This window comes from Copadichromis virginalis, linkage group LG3, assembly GCF_057382275.1.
Source record: "Copadichromis virginalis isolate Kocher_CV1m ecotype Utaka linkage group LG3, C_Virginalis_male_GT1.1, whole genome shotgun sequence".
Taxonomy (NCBI): domain Eukaryota; kingdom Metazoa; phylum Chordata; class Actinopteri; order Cichliformes; family Cichlidae; genus Copadichromis; species Copadichromis virginalis.
This window is the reverse complement of record NC_140620.1, coordinates 1,179,804-1,190,902: the sequence shown is the minus strand read 5'-3', so window position 1 is coordinate 1,190,902 and position 11,099 is coordinate 1,179,804. Positions and strand designations below refer to the sequence as shown.

At 41.3% G+C, this 11,099-nt stretch overlaps 1 protein-coding gene across 1 annotated transcript; it reads right to left on the bottom strand.

Annotated features, from left to right (window-relative positions):
- Nucleotides 1-3,654: 3,654 nt before the first annotated feature.
- On the bottom strand, nt 3,655-10,579 carry LOC146712209 (uncharacterized). Its single transcript, XM_085451930.1, has 2 exons — nt 9,134-10,579; nt 3,655-7,798 (listed from the first exon to the last, which is right to left on the bottom strand). The coding sequence occupies exons 1-2, from the start codon at nt 10,522-10,524 to the stop codon at nt 5,881-5,883; spliced, it is 3,309 nt and encodes a 1,102-aa protein (XP_085308056.1). The 5' UTR covers nt 10,525-10,579; the 3' UTR covers nt 3,655-5,880.
- Between the last annotated feature and the right edge of the window lie 520 nt (nt 10,580-11,099).

Genomic DNA, 11,099 nt, shown 5'->3' with positions numbered 1-11,099 from the left:
GGCATTTGAAGGCCGATCACGTCACAGCCAGGCGATGAAGGCTGCTCCAAATGCGGCCTTCATTTCCCCTGATTCGAAGTATGGGTCAGGTGTGTACTTTGTGGCCCAACCTATCCCAGAATTCATAGCGCTGCCTAGCCAGTTCAGTTTCTAACGATGGCAGCAGCTACAGAGACGGTAGAAATTGTTATTGTTAAGATATTAAAGTTAATGGAAGTTTCATTTTAAATATTAAGGTGATTTATTTTACATTCATTAAACTTACGTGACTGTAACTGCACAGTGCCGCTGGTTTTAACATAAAGGTTAGTTTTAATATTACTCTCATTACTCCTTCTGGGTCACAAAATAAACGTTTAAAATATTTCCAGGTGAGAATGTAGCTGTGTAAACTTCAAATATCTGCTCGGTTTATCAAGACACCACATATTTGCAAAAGTGCTCCGACGTTTTCTGAGACGTCTGTTACCCACTAGCTCAATAGCTAGCCGGGGGCAAGGCTCAGTAGAGCCGTGAGAACAGCGAACTCACGGCACATCGTTCTTTTAACCCCCCGCGGTCTTTCACTACTCAGGTTAAACATGATACATGTGTCACTTAGATAACTTAAACATGTTATTGTTTGGCTTTTTTCAGTGTTTTATTTGTTCCTGAGTAAATCGGTTTGTTATAGTAACTTATAGTTTTCACACAGCTGAATAAACGTCAAACAGCTGATCATCAGAAGTGTGAGATGATTGAGAAGCTACGCCTGTGTCCTGTTATATTTTAGATAGCAAGGAGCAGACGGCGAGTTTATTAAACTCCAGCGAGACAACGAACACCTTTTCACCAGTGCTAAAACGTCAGCCACTGTGGGCTGCAGGTGCAGCAATAGTATGCAGTTCTTACTCTGTTACGTGTGAGGCAGAGTGATGTTTTTGGTCTTGTGGTCCTAATTTAGTACAGTTTGCTGTGGATGCTGTTCAGGGACTAACATGAGTGAGATGTTCTCTTATATTCTGTCTGTTAGGGCAATTCTTGTGAAGATGGGCCTGGTGGGAAAAATCACCCCTTTGCAGGCCAACAAAACAAAACAAAGTATGTACAGTAGTGTTAAAATATGTATTGTTAACTGTAGTCTTTTGAACTTATTCGTGTAAACCTGTACTGTTGCTGTTTTTGTCCATTGCCACTTGTGATTTCCTCTGCTGTTAGGATTGCAAGTATCCAGGGTCAGGCGAGGGAGTGAGTGGGAAGCCCACGGCTGCTAAATGGTGCTGGTCTGTATTATGGATGAGGTGTTGGGACAGAGCCTTCTACCAGGCTCCAGTCCTAATTGTCTCCATCCAGGAGGACACTCCAGGCCCAGTTCAGCAGTGGGCCAGCTGCAGCCAAGAGTGGACAAAAGAAAGACAGGAAGGATGAATTCTTGGACTTGATAAGAGAGGGCATGAGACTGCAAATGGAAACGGAGCAAAGAAGAGCCGGAGAATGGACAGGCTTCTTCACAGTCATGTCTCCCGGGGCCAGCTGGCTGATCCTTTGGATCCTTTGCCACTTTGCTCTCTGACACTGTTAGTAATCTAGGTGTTCTGTGATATAGCTCTTTCAAACTTGATAGACAACTATCCTCTGCAGTCAAATCTAGCTTTTACCAGCTGCTTCTTATTTCTAAGGCTAAGCATTATGTAACACACAAGGATCTTGAAGCTGATTCATGCCTTTGTGACCTTCTGATTGGATTACTGTAATTCCCTCTACTTCTGTCTCCAGTCTGCTCCATAGATTGCAGCTTGTCCAAAATGCTGCGGCACACCTTCTGACTGCAACCGGCAGGTTTGCCTCTTTCACTCCTGTCCTTGCTGATTTGCACTGCCTCCCTATCAAATACCAAATTTAATGAAAGTATTGCTGCTCACCTTTAAAATCATAAACCATACAGTGTCTAGCTATCTCGTTGAGCTCCTTAGACCATACACCCCTGGGAGAGCCCTCACATCATCAGCCCAATTACTCTTGGTACAGCCTAGATCTCTGCCTAAGACCAGAGGTGAGCGTGCATTTGCCCTGGTTGCGCCTAATTTGTGGAACAACCTGCCCATTCCTATCCCTATTCTATGTCACTGTCTGGTATGGTAACTGCACCGTATTGGATTGCAATACCCCACAACGGATAGTGAGAGGAGCTGTGAAGATCACTGGAGCCTCTCTTCCCTCCATCACGGACACTTGTAGCAACTGCTCCACCCGCAAAGCCACCAGCATCATGGAGGACCCCACACACCCCTCACACACACTCTTCATCCTGCTGCCTTCTGGAAAGAGGTACTGGAGCATCCGGGCCCTCACGACCAGACTACCGTTCAGTTTCTGAGGGCGATCGTGGCTCAAGAGTTGGGAATTCGCCTTGTAATCGGAAGGTTGCCGGTTCGAGCCCCGGCTTGGACAGTCTCGGTCGTTGTGTCCTTGGGCAAGACACTTCACCCGTTGCCTACTGGTGGTGGTCAGTGGGCCCGGTGGCGCCAGTGTCCGGCAGCCTCGCCTCTGTCAGTGCGCCCCAGGGTGGCTGTGGCTACAATGTAGCTGCCATCACCAGTGTGTGAATGGGTGTGTGAATGGGTGGATGACTGGATGTGTAAAGCGCTTTGGGGTCATTAGTGACTAGTAAAGCGCTCTACAAATACAGGCCATTTACCATTTCTTCCCCTAAGCCGTCAGACTCCTGAACACTCAGTGACTGGACACACCCACCCACACACACAAACACATGCACACCTTCATACACCAAGGTACTTTTCCACAATGCTCAGTCTTCTGCATAAGCCGCTGTCATTGTTGCACTTTTCTGTTGCAGTGTTGTGTCTGTATTTTCTGTGTTTCACTGTCTTCGTTTGTTTTTTTGCAACTTCTACACACTTGCACTTTATGTAGTCCTGTGTTGATTGTGTGTCATATGTAGCACCCTGGTACGGAGGAACGTCACCTCATTTCACTGTGTACTGCACCACTGTACGTGGTTGAAATGACAGTAAAGCAACTTGACTTGAAAAATGAACCAAGATGGAGCTGAATGCTTTACAATCAGAGACCAGGTGAGTCTCTCTCACAAACAGTCTATTTTTGTTAGAATTGATACTCGTGGATCTCACTCTGGTTAAAAATCCAGGTTTTGGATGTTTCATGAGCTGACTGGTGTATTTTTACCTGCAGGCTTCATACAGCGTGAGCACTCAATGCTCAGACGGCCTCGAATGTTTATAATGTGGAAGAAAAACATACATCATAGTGCAGAGACTAATAATTACATGTGAGGATATGCTGCTGTTGTCATGATGAGTGTTACTGTATTATAATGTATAATGTATTATAATACTAATGTTTTAATGATGAATAAATAAATATAAATAGATGATTATACTGTTGTTACAGTGGAACTGTATCACTAATTACAGGAATGTAAAGAGCATTTTAGGGGCTTGCTTCCTCCAGAAGACACAGGTTCTTCCTGATAACTGAATGAAATCTCAGCTGTGATGGAGCTTTGTGTGTGTTTGCTGTGTGTGTGTGAGAGCTGCTGCTTGCAATAAACTGAAAGTGTTTGAGGAACAAAGAGAAACAAAGAAAATCAGCTGATGATCCAGTAAAGACTCTCTGAGCAAAGTGACTGAATGAAGCAGATTTTATTGAGGATTGACAGAAAAGTGCATCGAGCAGGAGACGATTCATGTGGAAGACCCGAATACAGAGAATCTGAACAGATCAAGTCCAACATGAAAGGATCCAAATGTTTCCGCTCGGCCTGAGCCATCACAAATATCCAGCATGAACACATGAAGAATCAATCGAGGCATCGATCAGCTGGAAGAAGATCAGATTTCAGGACTGGGCTCAGAAACACTGAAGAGTCAAAGTTGGATTATTTCCACACGGTGTCTGAGTTCAGTGTCTCCAACATCCTCTGCACTCACTGAAAGACAACAACATGTTGGACTGTCTCTGGATCGTGTCAGTGACACGTTACTGTCCCACAACCAGTTTACTGAGTCAGCATGAGAGGAGCAGCAGGATAAAGCTCACACTGACAACAGTAGAACAACGTGACAGAAACACATGTATTTGTGGAGATAGTGACGTCAGAGGAGCAGGGAGCTGTTCTCACACACTGTTGTACTGATCGTTAAACAGCAGGGGGCGCCCTCGCTGCATTTACAGCACAGCTGGCAGCTCTGCTCTGCATAATAACTGACTGTGGAGTTTATGTAGTAATACTTGTCATGTGCTGTTACATAAGTACAAATACCTGTGTGAAATACATGTATATTAATAAAGAAAAAGCAATAATTCAAAGTATTGTGGAGATTAGAATATTATTTTAATGTTACTATTCATAACCATTATCATTACTGTTGCATCACTTATCGTTTATCATTATCATTTCATCAGAGCATTTATTGAAGCTGTTGATGTTACATTAAAGTCTGTATTTCAGGTGTGAGCATAATCACATAATAATCTTTCATTGCAGGTGCAACTGTAATCATGTTATACACATTGCATTTTTGTGCTTATTAAAGAGTTGAAGCTTGGTCAGTTGATGGTCTGAAGCTTCGGGCAGCGCGACTTCCGCCCGATCAATTGAGAAATGCATCGAGCTACGAAAGGATTGCATACATGCTTACAATACAATACACCACATATAACCTGTAAACAGAATACAGGCCTGTGTGCACTCAGCAGCCTGCTGCATTGGAGTTTGCCTGGTAACAGATGACTCAGAATAGGTCATGCACTGAGGTCAAGACACACATAGGCTGCCTGTACACATACACAGTATCTAGACTTGTTTTGCTCGAAACTGCAAAGTTGTTTTACCTGCGTACGTGACGGTTTAGTTCCACAGATGAGTGAAGTGTACTAAGTGAAATAACAGGAAGCATCTGGCGGAGGAACAGAGGAAGGAACTGTTCTTTTTTGAATGTGTCCAAGGTCGGAATTACTGGAACTGATGCATGTTAGCTATCTGCTGTGACGCATGATGCTCGTCATCAACTATGTTATATATACGACTGCTCATTTATGGTTCTGGGAAGATCGATGCTTTTTGGGTGATCGTGCTCGGCTTCCCACATATATGTGTTTAAATAAAATCATCACGGGGACTTTGCAGTCGTTTGTCTCTTACCTCAAAATACAAAATCAGGACAGTATTCTTTATAAATGAGAATTTTGATTTTTTTAATGACTGGATAAAATATGAAAGCATACATGATGTTCCCGTCTTAGAAGGAGGCCATCATCATCAAATTACAATAATAAAATTTAAACCCATCATCACCACCCAACAGCCTAAGTCATCAAAAGGTCAACATGCACTATTCTACTATATGCAAACTTATATCATTAAAAGATTATACTGACTACTGAGAACTTTGATAGAAAGGTCATCATATTTTTACTGATCAATCATTTTCATGTCATGTTTAAATGATATAAATTCAATGACATTTCTCACATATTTGGAAAATATGTGAGAAACATTTTTTTTCTTGAGATGAAAATAATGTTGGAAGCAATCGACATTTTTCTGCAGGCATCACCAAAGCACACAGAGCCACATGTTGTATTTGGTACAGATTTGATGTCAGATGCATAAAACGAACAGTGAGCCACAGTAACTTCTCCTTAGGACCAAAGAACTGCTAAACAAACTGACTGATCTCTAAGTAGAGACGTCAGTGCTGATCAATAATCAATAACAGGCTTTTTTAGAAGTAATATGCCATCTGTCAGCAAAAACAACAACAACAAAAAACCATGTTGTGTACATCTGAACATGTAGCATAGAGTGTGTCAGAAAAAAAGCCATTCACACAGCTGCATGATGCTTCTTTACATGCTTCACTTACGCCAGACCAAGGATTTCCCAATGTTTCTGATAGCTGATGCTGCTTGAGTAAACTTGTACCAATATGCTGCTTTTTTGTTTTTTTCATCCACTCTGCTTCTCATCTCCTCCAGTTTCTGGACCTTCTCTGTGTTTCCTTCCTCCTTCATCTTCTCAATCAGGAAGTCCAAGTGGACAATAGTGGACGCTGAATCAGCTTTCAGAGCGATCTGCTCCAGTCTGACAACATGTTGGTAGGACTCATCCAGGAACCGCGACTTCTCTGCTGTCAGCTGGTTCATTTCCTTTTCAAGATTTTCTAACAGGGTACACTCCTTCTCTTTTTCTTTTTGATACTTTTCATATTTCTGCTGCATTTCTTGTTTGTTTAGTGATGAATCAGCTGCTGTTTTCTTTGTTTCATCCACTTCCTCTGTAACAGTTTTTAACTCTCTGGCTTTCATCTCATATTCTGACACATTCTTCTCATACTGCTTTTTCATTTCTTCATTCGTCTTCATTACCCTCCTTGTCTTGGTCACATATCTCCACTTTTCTTTCACATGATCTGATGCAGGACAGTTGTTGGTACAAACAGTGCAGCGACCTCCTTTCATGACTTCACAGTGTTCGGGATACCAGGCCATTGTGCATCCAGGATAGTGACAGTTCTCCTCACAGACTGTACAGCAGACAGCTGCTTCATAAAACAACAACAATCTCATCCCACCATCAATGGCTTCTTTCTCTTTGTAGGGCTCATCAACTTCTACAGTGAAATTCTCATTCCTCTTCATCTCTGCTTCAAGTTCCTTTATAGTTTGTTGTATTTTTAGAGCTTCTTCACGTTTCTGTTCTCCTTGGTTCTTTAGAGTTTCGTAGATTTTTTTAGCTTCTTCAAGCTTTTTCTTTTCTTCTCTTTGTTTTTCTTCATGTTTCTTCAGAGCTTCTCTCTTTTGTCCGATTTCTGTCTGTTTCAGTTCACCCAGCTCAATTCTCTCTTTCAGGTTTTGGATGCAGGCTTTCAGTCTGATTCGTTCATTTAACACTTCGGCTGTTTTCATCAGTGTTTGAGGGTTAGAGTTTCCCATGAAGTCTGTCAATTGATTCATGTTTTCCTGTGTGAGTTCCCATGAAAGTTTTGAAGACTTGTTTTCTTCTGTTCGGTTTTCATACTGTGAGTTATTAAAGAGGAAGTAAACTGGCTGATTCTTCTTATTTTTGGCACATTTAATTTGTGCAGCTTCAAGAGCTTGAAGAGGGTCTTTAGGCCTGCTTCCATCTGAGTGTGTGATCAGAGCTATGATGTTTTTCTCCATGTTTTTTCCAAACAGAGACATCACTGAATCAAAGACATACAGCAGTCGGTCACTCAGTCGATTTTCACTCGCCTTCATCACCAGACCCACTGCATGAACTTCATGGACTCCATCATCTGATCCAAACAAGTCCAACAATCTGTGACTGATGATGTCATCATGTTCGATCCCTCTGGTGTCTCCATATCCAGGAGTATCGATGATGGTCAGAGAGTAGGGCAGAGTTTCATCTTCAAAACCAAAGATCTCGTACACCATCACATCTGATGTCTGACTTTCTGTCTGTCCTTCTGTTTGACTTTCTGTCTGTCCTTCTGTTTGAGTTTTCTTCTTCTTCTCCTCTACAATCGTAAACCAGACTCCATCCTCCCACTTCACTCCCATGGTGTAGTTGAGCAGAGCGTTGATCAGAGTAGATTTTCCTGCTCCTGTTTCTCCCACCAGTAAGATGGTTCTGTTTGTCTTGATTAGATTTTTTTCTCCAACAGTGATTCTTGTCAGAGTTCCAATCATTTCTTTCTTTGGTCTCAGCTGGTAGACAGCAGGAGGTCCTGACCTGATGAGAAAACTGTCTGAGATGATGTCTTCATGTGGTGATGAGATCAAACTGATCCTGCAGAGTAAAGCAAAAATGTCTTCAGTACAAACGTAAACATTACGAACAGGTTCCTGTTGTTAGTTTGTACACTGAAAACTGAGCTGATCATTTTCTGGCCAGAATCAAAAATCACATAGAATAAAAGCTTTTATTTTCTATTTTTCAATTAGATTCTTTTTTTTCCCGTCTGCTCTCTCAAAGCATTCGTGGTCACACTGCTACTTTATATTATACTTTATATATTCCTGAGACAAAAGTGACAGTGGAGGCTGACTGTACACTGCCCACGTAAACAGAAGACAGCTTCTGTTTTTATTTCTTTATTTGTAATTCACAGGATGAACAAATATTTTTTCACCGCAACCTTTAATTGGGCTGGCATGACATCAGCTGGGTGGATCATAGCTGTTGCTGGCCTGGATTCCTACAGTGTTAGTTTTTATTGTCAGCATTAGAATATTGGCATGATATTCTGGGCAGATTTAAATCCTTCAAGAGTGGGTGTCACAGTACAGTACAGCACAGTAAGTGACACTTTCTCAAAGCACTTAGCAGCAGTTAACAGACAAGTTAACATCCCAAAATAATTTCAGTTGATTTTATTTTTTATTTTGATACAAAAATTGGCAAGTTAGACTCTATTTAACATTTATTTTCCATTAACTGAAATAGTTAGTCCTTGACTGAACAATGACCTCCAGCTGTAACCTTCTCTTTATAGTGACACAGATAAGGATCAGCACCATCTGAGGCCATGGTTCCCAGCTGGAAATGGTTGAATGGATGATCTGGGAATAAGATGCTGGAGTAATTTTTTCTTTTTGCACACAGTTGTAGTTTTTGTTCACTATAAAAAGGTTGGTGTAATTCTCCCTCATTTAAACCAGATGTTAATGTCTCTTTATAGTTTTGTCATGTTTTCACACAAATCACTGATTGATTCCAGTTTCTTTGTGTGAAGAAAACGGATTTCTATAACTAACGTTCAAATTCAGTCATGAGAATCAGGTTTTTTCTTATGCAGTTAATCAATCTCTCTCTCTCTCTCTCTCTCTCTCTCTCTCTCTCTCTCTCTATATATATATATATATATATATATATATATATATATATATATATATATTGTTGTGTGAGAGGGGAAACAGTTTGAATGCTGAGAGTGAAATAAACCCAGGACAAACTTTCACTGATGTGTTTCAGCAGTGACATTAGTGTTTACACTCTTATTTGTCATATACCTTTGAAAAGAAAATAGTAATTAATTATAATTGTTATAATTAAAATTTAAATGAACTACATTTTTTATTAATAATTATAACCAACAGTCACTTTGCTGTAACTTTAACATACCTCTGTGCTCCTTTGCTTCTTTTATCCTCTCTCCTTCTCATCTCCTCCAGTTTCTGGACCTTCTCTGTGTCTCCTTTCTGCTTCATCTTCTCAATCAGGAAGTCCAAGTGGACAGTAGTGGATGCTGAATCAGCTTTCAGAGCGATCTGCTCCAGTCTGACTACATGCTGGTAGGACTCATCCAGAAACTGGGACTTCTCTGCTGTCAGCAGTTTCATTTCCTTTCCAAGTAAATCAACATCCTCCTCTTTTGTTGGTGGTTCGTTCTCCTGACCGCTCCTTATCCTGGTCACATATCTCCACTTTCCTTTCACATGCACTGATGCAGGACACTTGTTGGTGCATGACGTGCAGAGACCATCTCTAAAGACCTCACAGTGATTTAAGGGCACCGTGCATCCAGGATAGTGACAGTTCTCCTCACAGACTGTACAGCTGACAGCTGCTTTCAAACCCAGCCCACACGTCTCTGCTCTGATAGGTTCTTTATGTTTAAAAACAACACATGGAGTGACCACTTCATTCTTCTGCAGAGCTTCCCGAGTCTGTTTCATCTCTCTCTGTTTCACTTCAGTGAATTTGATTCTTTCTTGCATGTTTTGGATGCAGGCTGTCAGTCTGATTCTTTCCTTTAACACTTCAGGAGTTGTCTCTGGCTTTAGAGGTGTAGTTTCTCCCAGGAAGGCTGTGAACTCTCTCACTCCTCTCTCTGATCTTTCAAAATTTAGTTTCAGAAATTCTTCTTCCTCATCTTCAAGCTGGCAGTTATTAAACAGGAAGTAAACAGGCTGATTCTCCCCTTTTTTGGCACATTTAATGTTTGCAGCTTCAAGAGCTTGAAGAGGGTTTTTAGGCCTGCTTCCATCTGAGTGTGTGATCAGAGCTATGATGTTTTTCTCCATGTTTTTTCCAAACAGAGACATCACTGAATCAAGGACGTTCTTCAGTTGGTCACTCAGTCGATTTTCACTCGCCTTCATGACCAAACCCACTGCACTAATTTCATGGACTCCATCCTCTGATTGAAACAAGTCCAATAATCTTTGACTGATGATGTCATCACGTTCAGTCCCTCTGGTGTCTCCATATCCAGGAGTATCGATGATGGTCAGAGAGTAGGGCAGAGTTTCATCTTCAAAACCAAAGATCTCGTACACCATCACATCTGATGTCTGACTTTCTGTCTGTCCTTCTGATTGACTTTCTGTCTGTCCTTCTGATTGACTCTTCTTCTCCTCCTCTACCATCGTAAACCAGACTCCATCCTCCCACTTCACTCCCATGGTGTAGTTGAGCAGAGCGTTGATCAGTGTGGATTTTCCTGCTCCTGTTTCTCCCACCAGTAAGATGGTTCTGTTTGTCTTGTATAGATTTTTTTCTCCAACAGTCATTCTTGTCAAAGTTCCAAATTTCTCTTTTTTTGCTCTCAGCTGGTAAACAGCAGGAGGTCCCTTAGATTTCTGATCACTGTTGGAGATGATGCTCTCATATTTCCTTTAAATAAAATAGAGATTATGTAAGTAAATAAGTAAGTTTATATATATAGCACTTTTCACAAATGAAACCCACATTTGAGAATGGCTTAGATAAAATATGCCAGAATGAGAAAAGAATCATTAATCTGTTACGATTCGATGTTGTCAGTGTTTTGTTTTAGGCGTGACTGTTATGTGTTTCCTGCTTTACTTTGAAAGTCTGTCTTATCTCAGTGTGTTCGTTTACGCTTCCTTGTCTCGTCAGTTCTGATTTGCCCCAGCTGTGTTTCCCTCCTGTTGTCCATTCCCTGATTGCTCCCTTTATGTATTTAAGCCCTGTGTGTCAGTTTGTCATGGTCGTGATCTTCCCCCCGGTTGTAAATAGTTTGGTGTTTTGATGTAAATAAATGTCTTATTTTGGCTTTGATGTAAATAGTTGTCGATACTTTCGTTTTGGGAGTTTTGTGGAGAACCGTAGTAGTTTTTTTTGG

Coding starts and splice junctions, on each gene's coding strand:
- LOC146712209 (XM_085451930.1), bottom strand. CDS start 10,524: ATGACTGTTGGAGAAAAAAATCTATACAAGACAAACAGAACCATCTTA. Junction 7,799..9,133: donor AGAAGCAAAGGAGCACAGAG/GTATGTTAAAGT, acceptor TTTACTCTGCAG/GATCAGTTTGATCTCATCAC.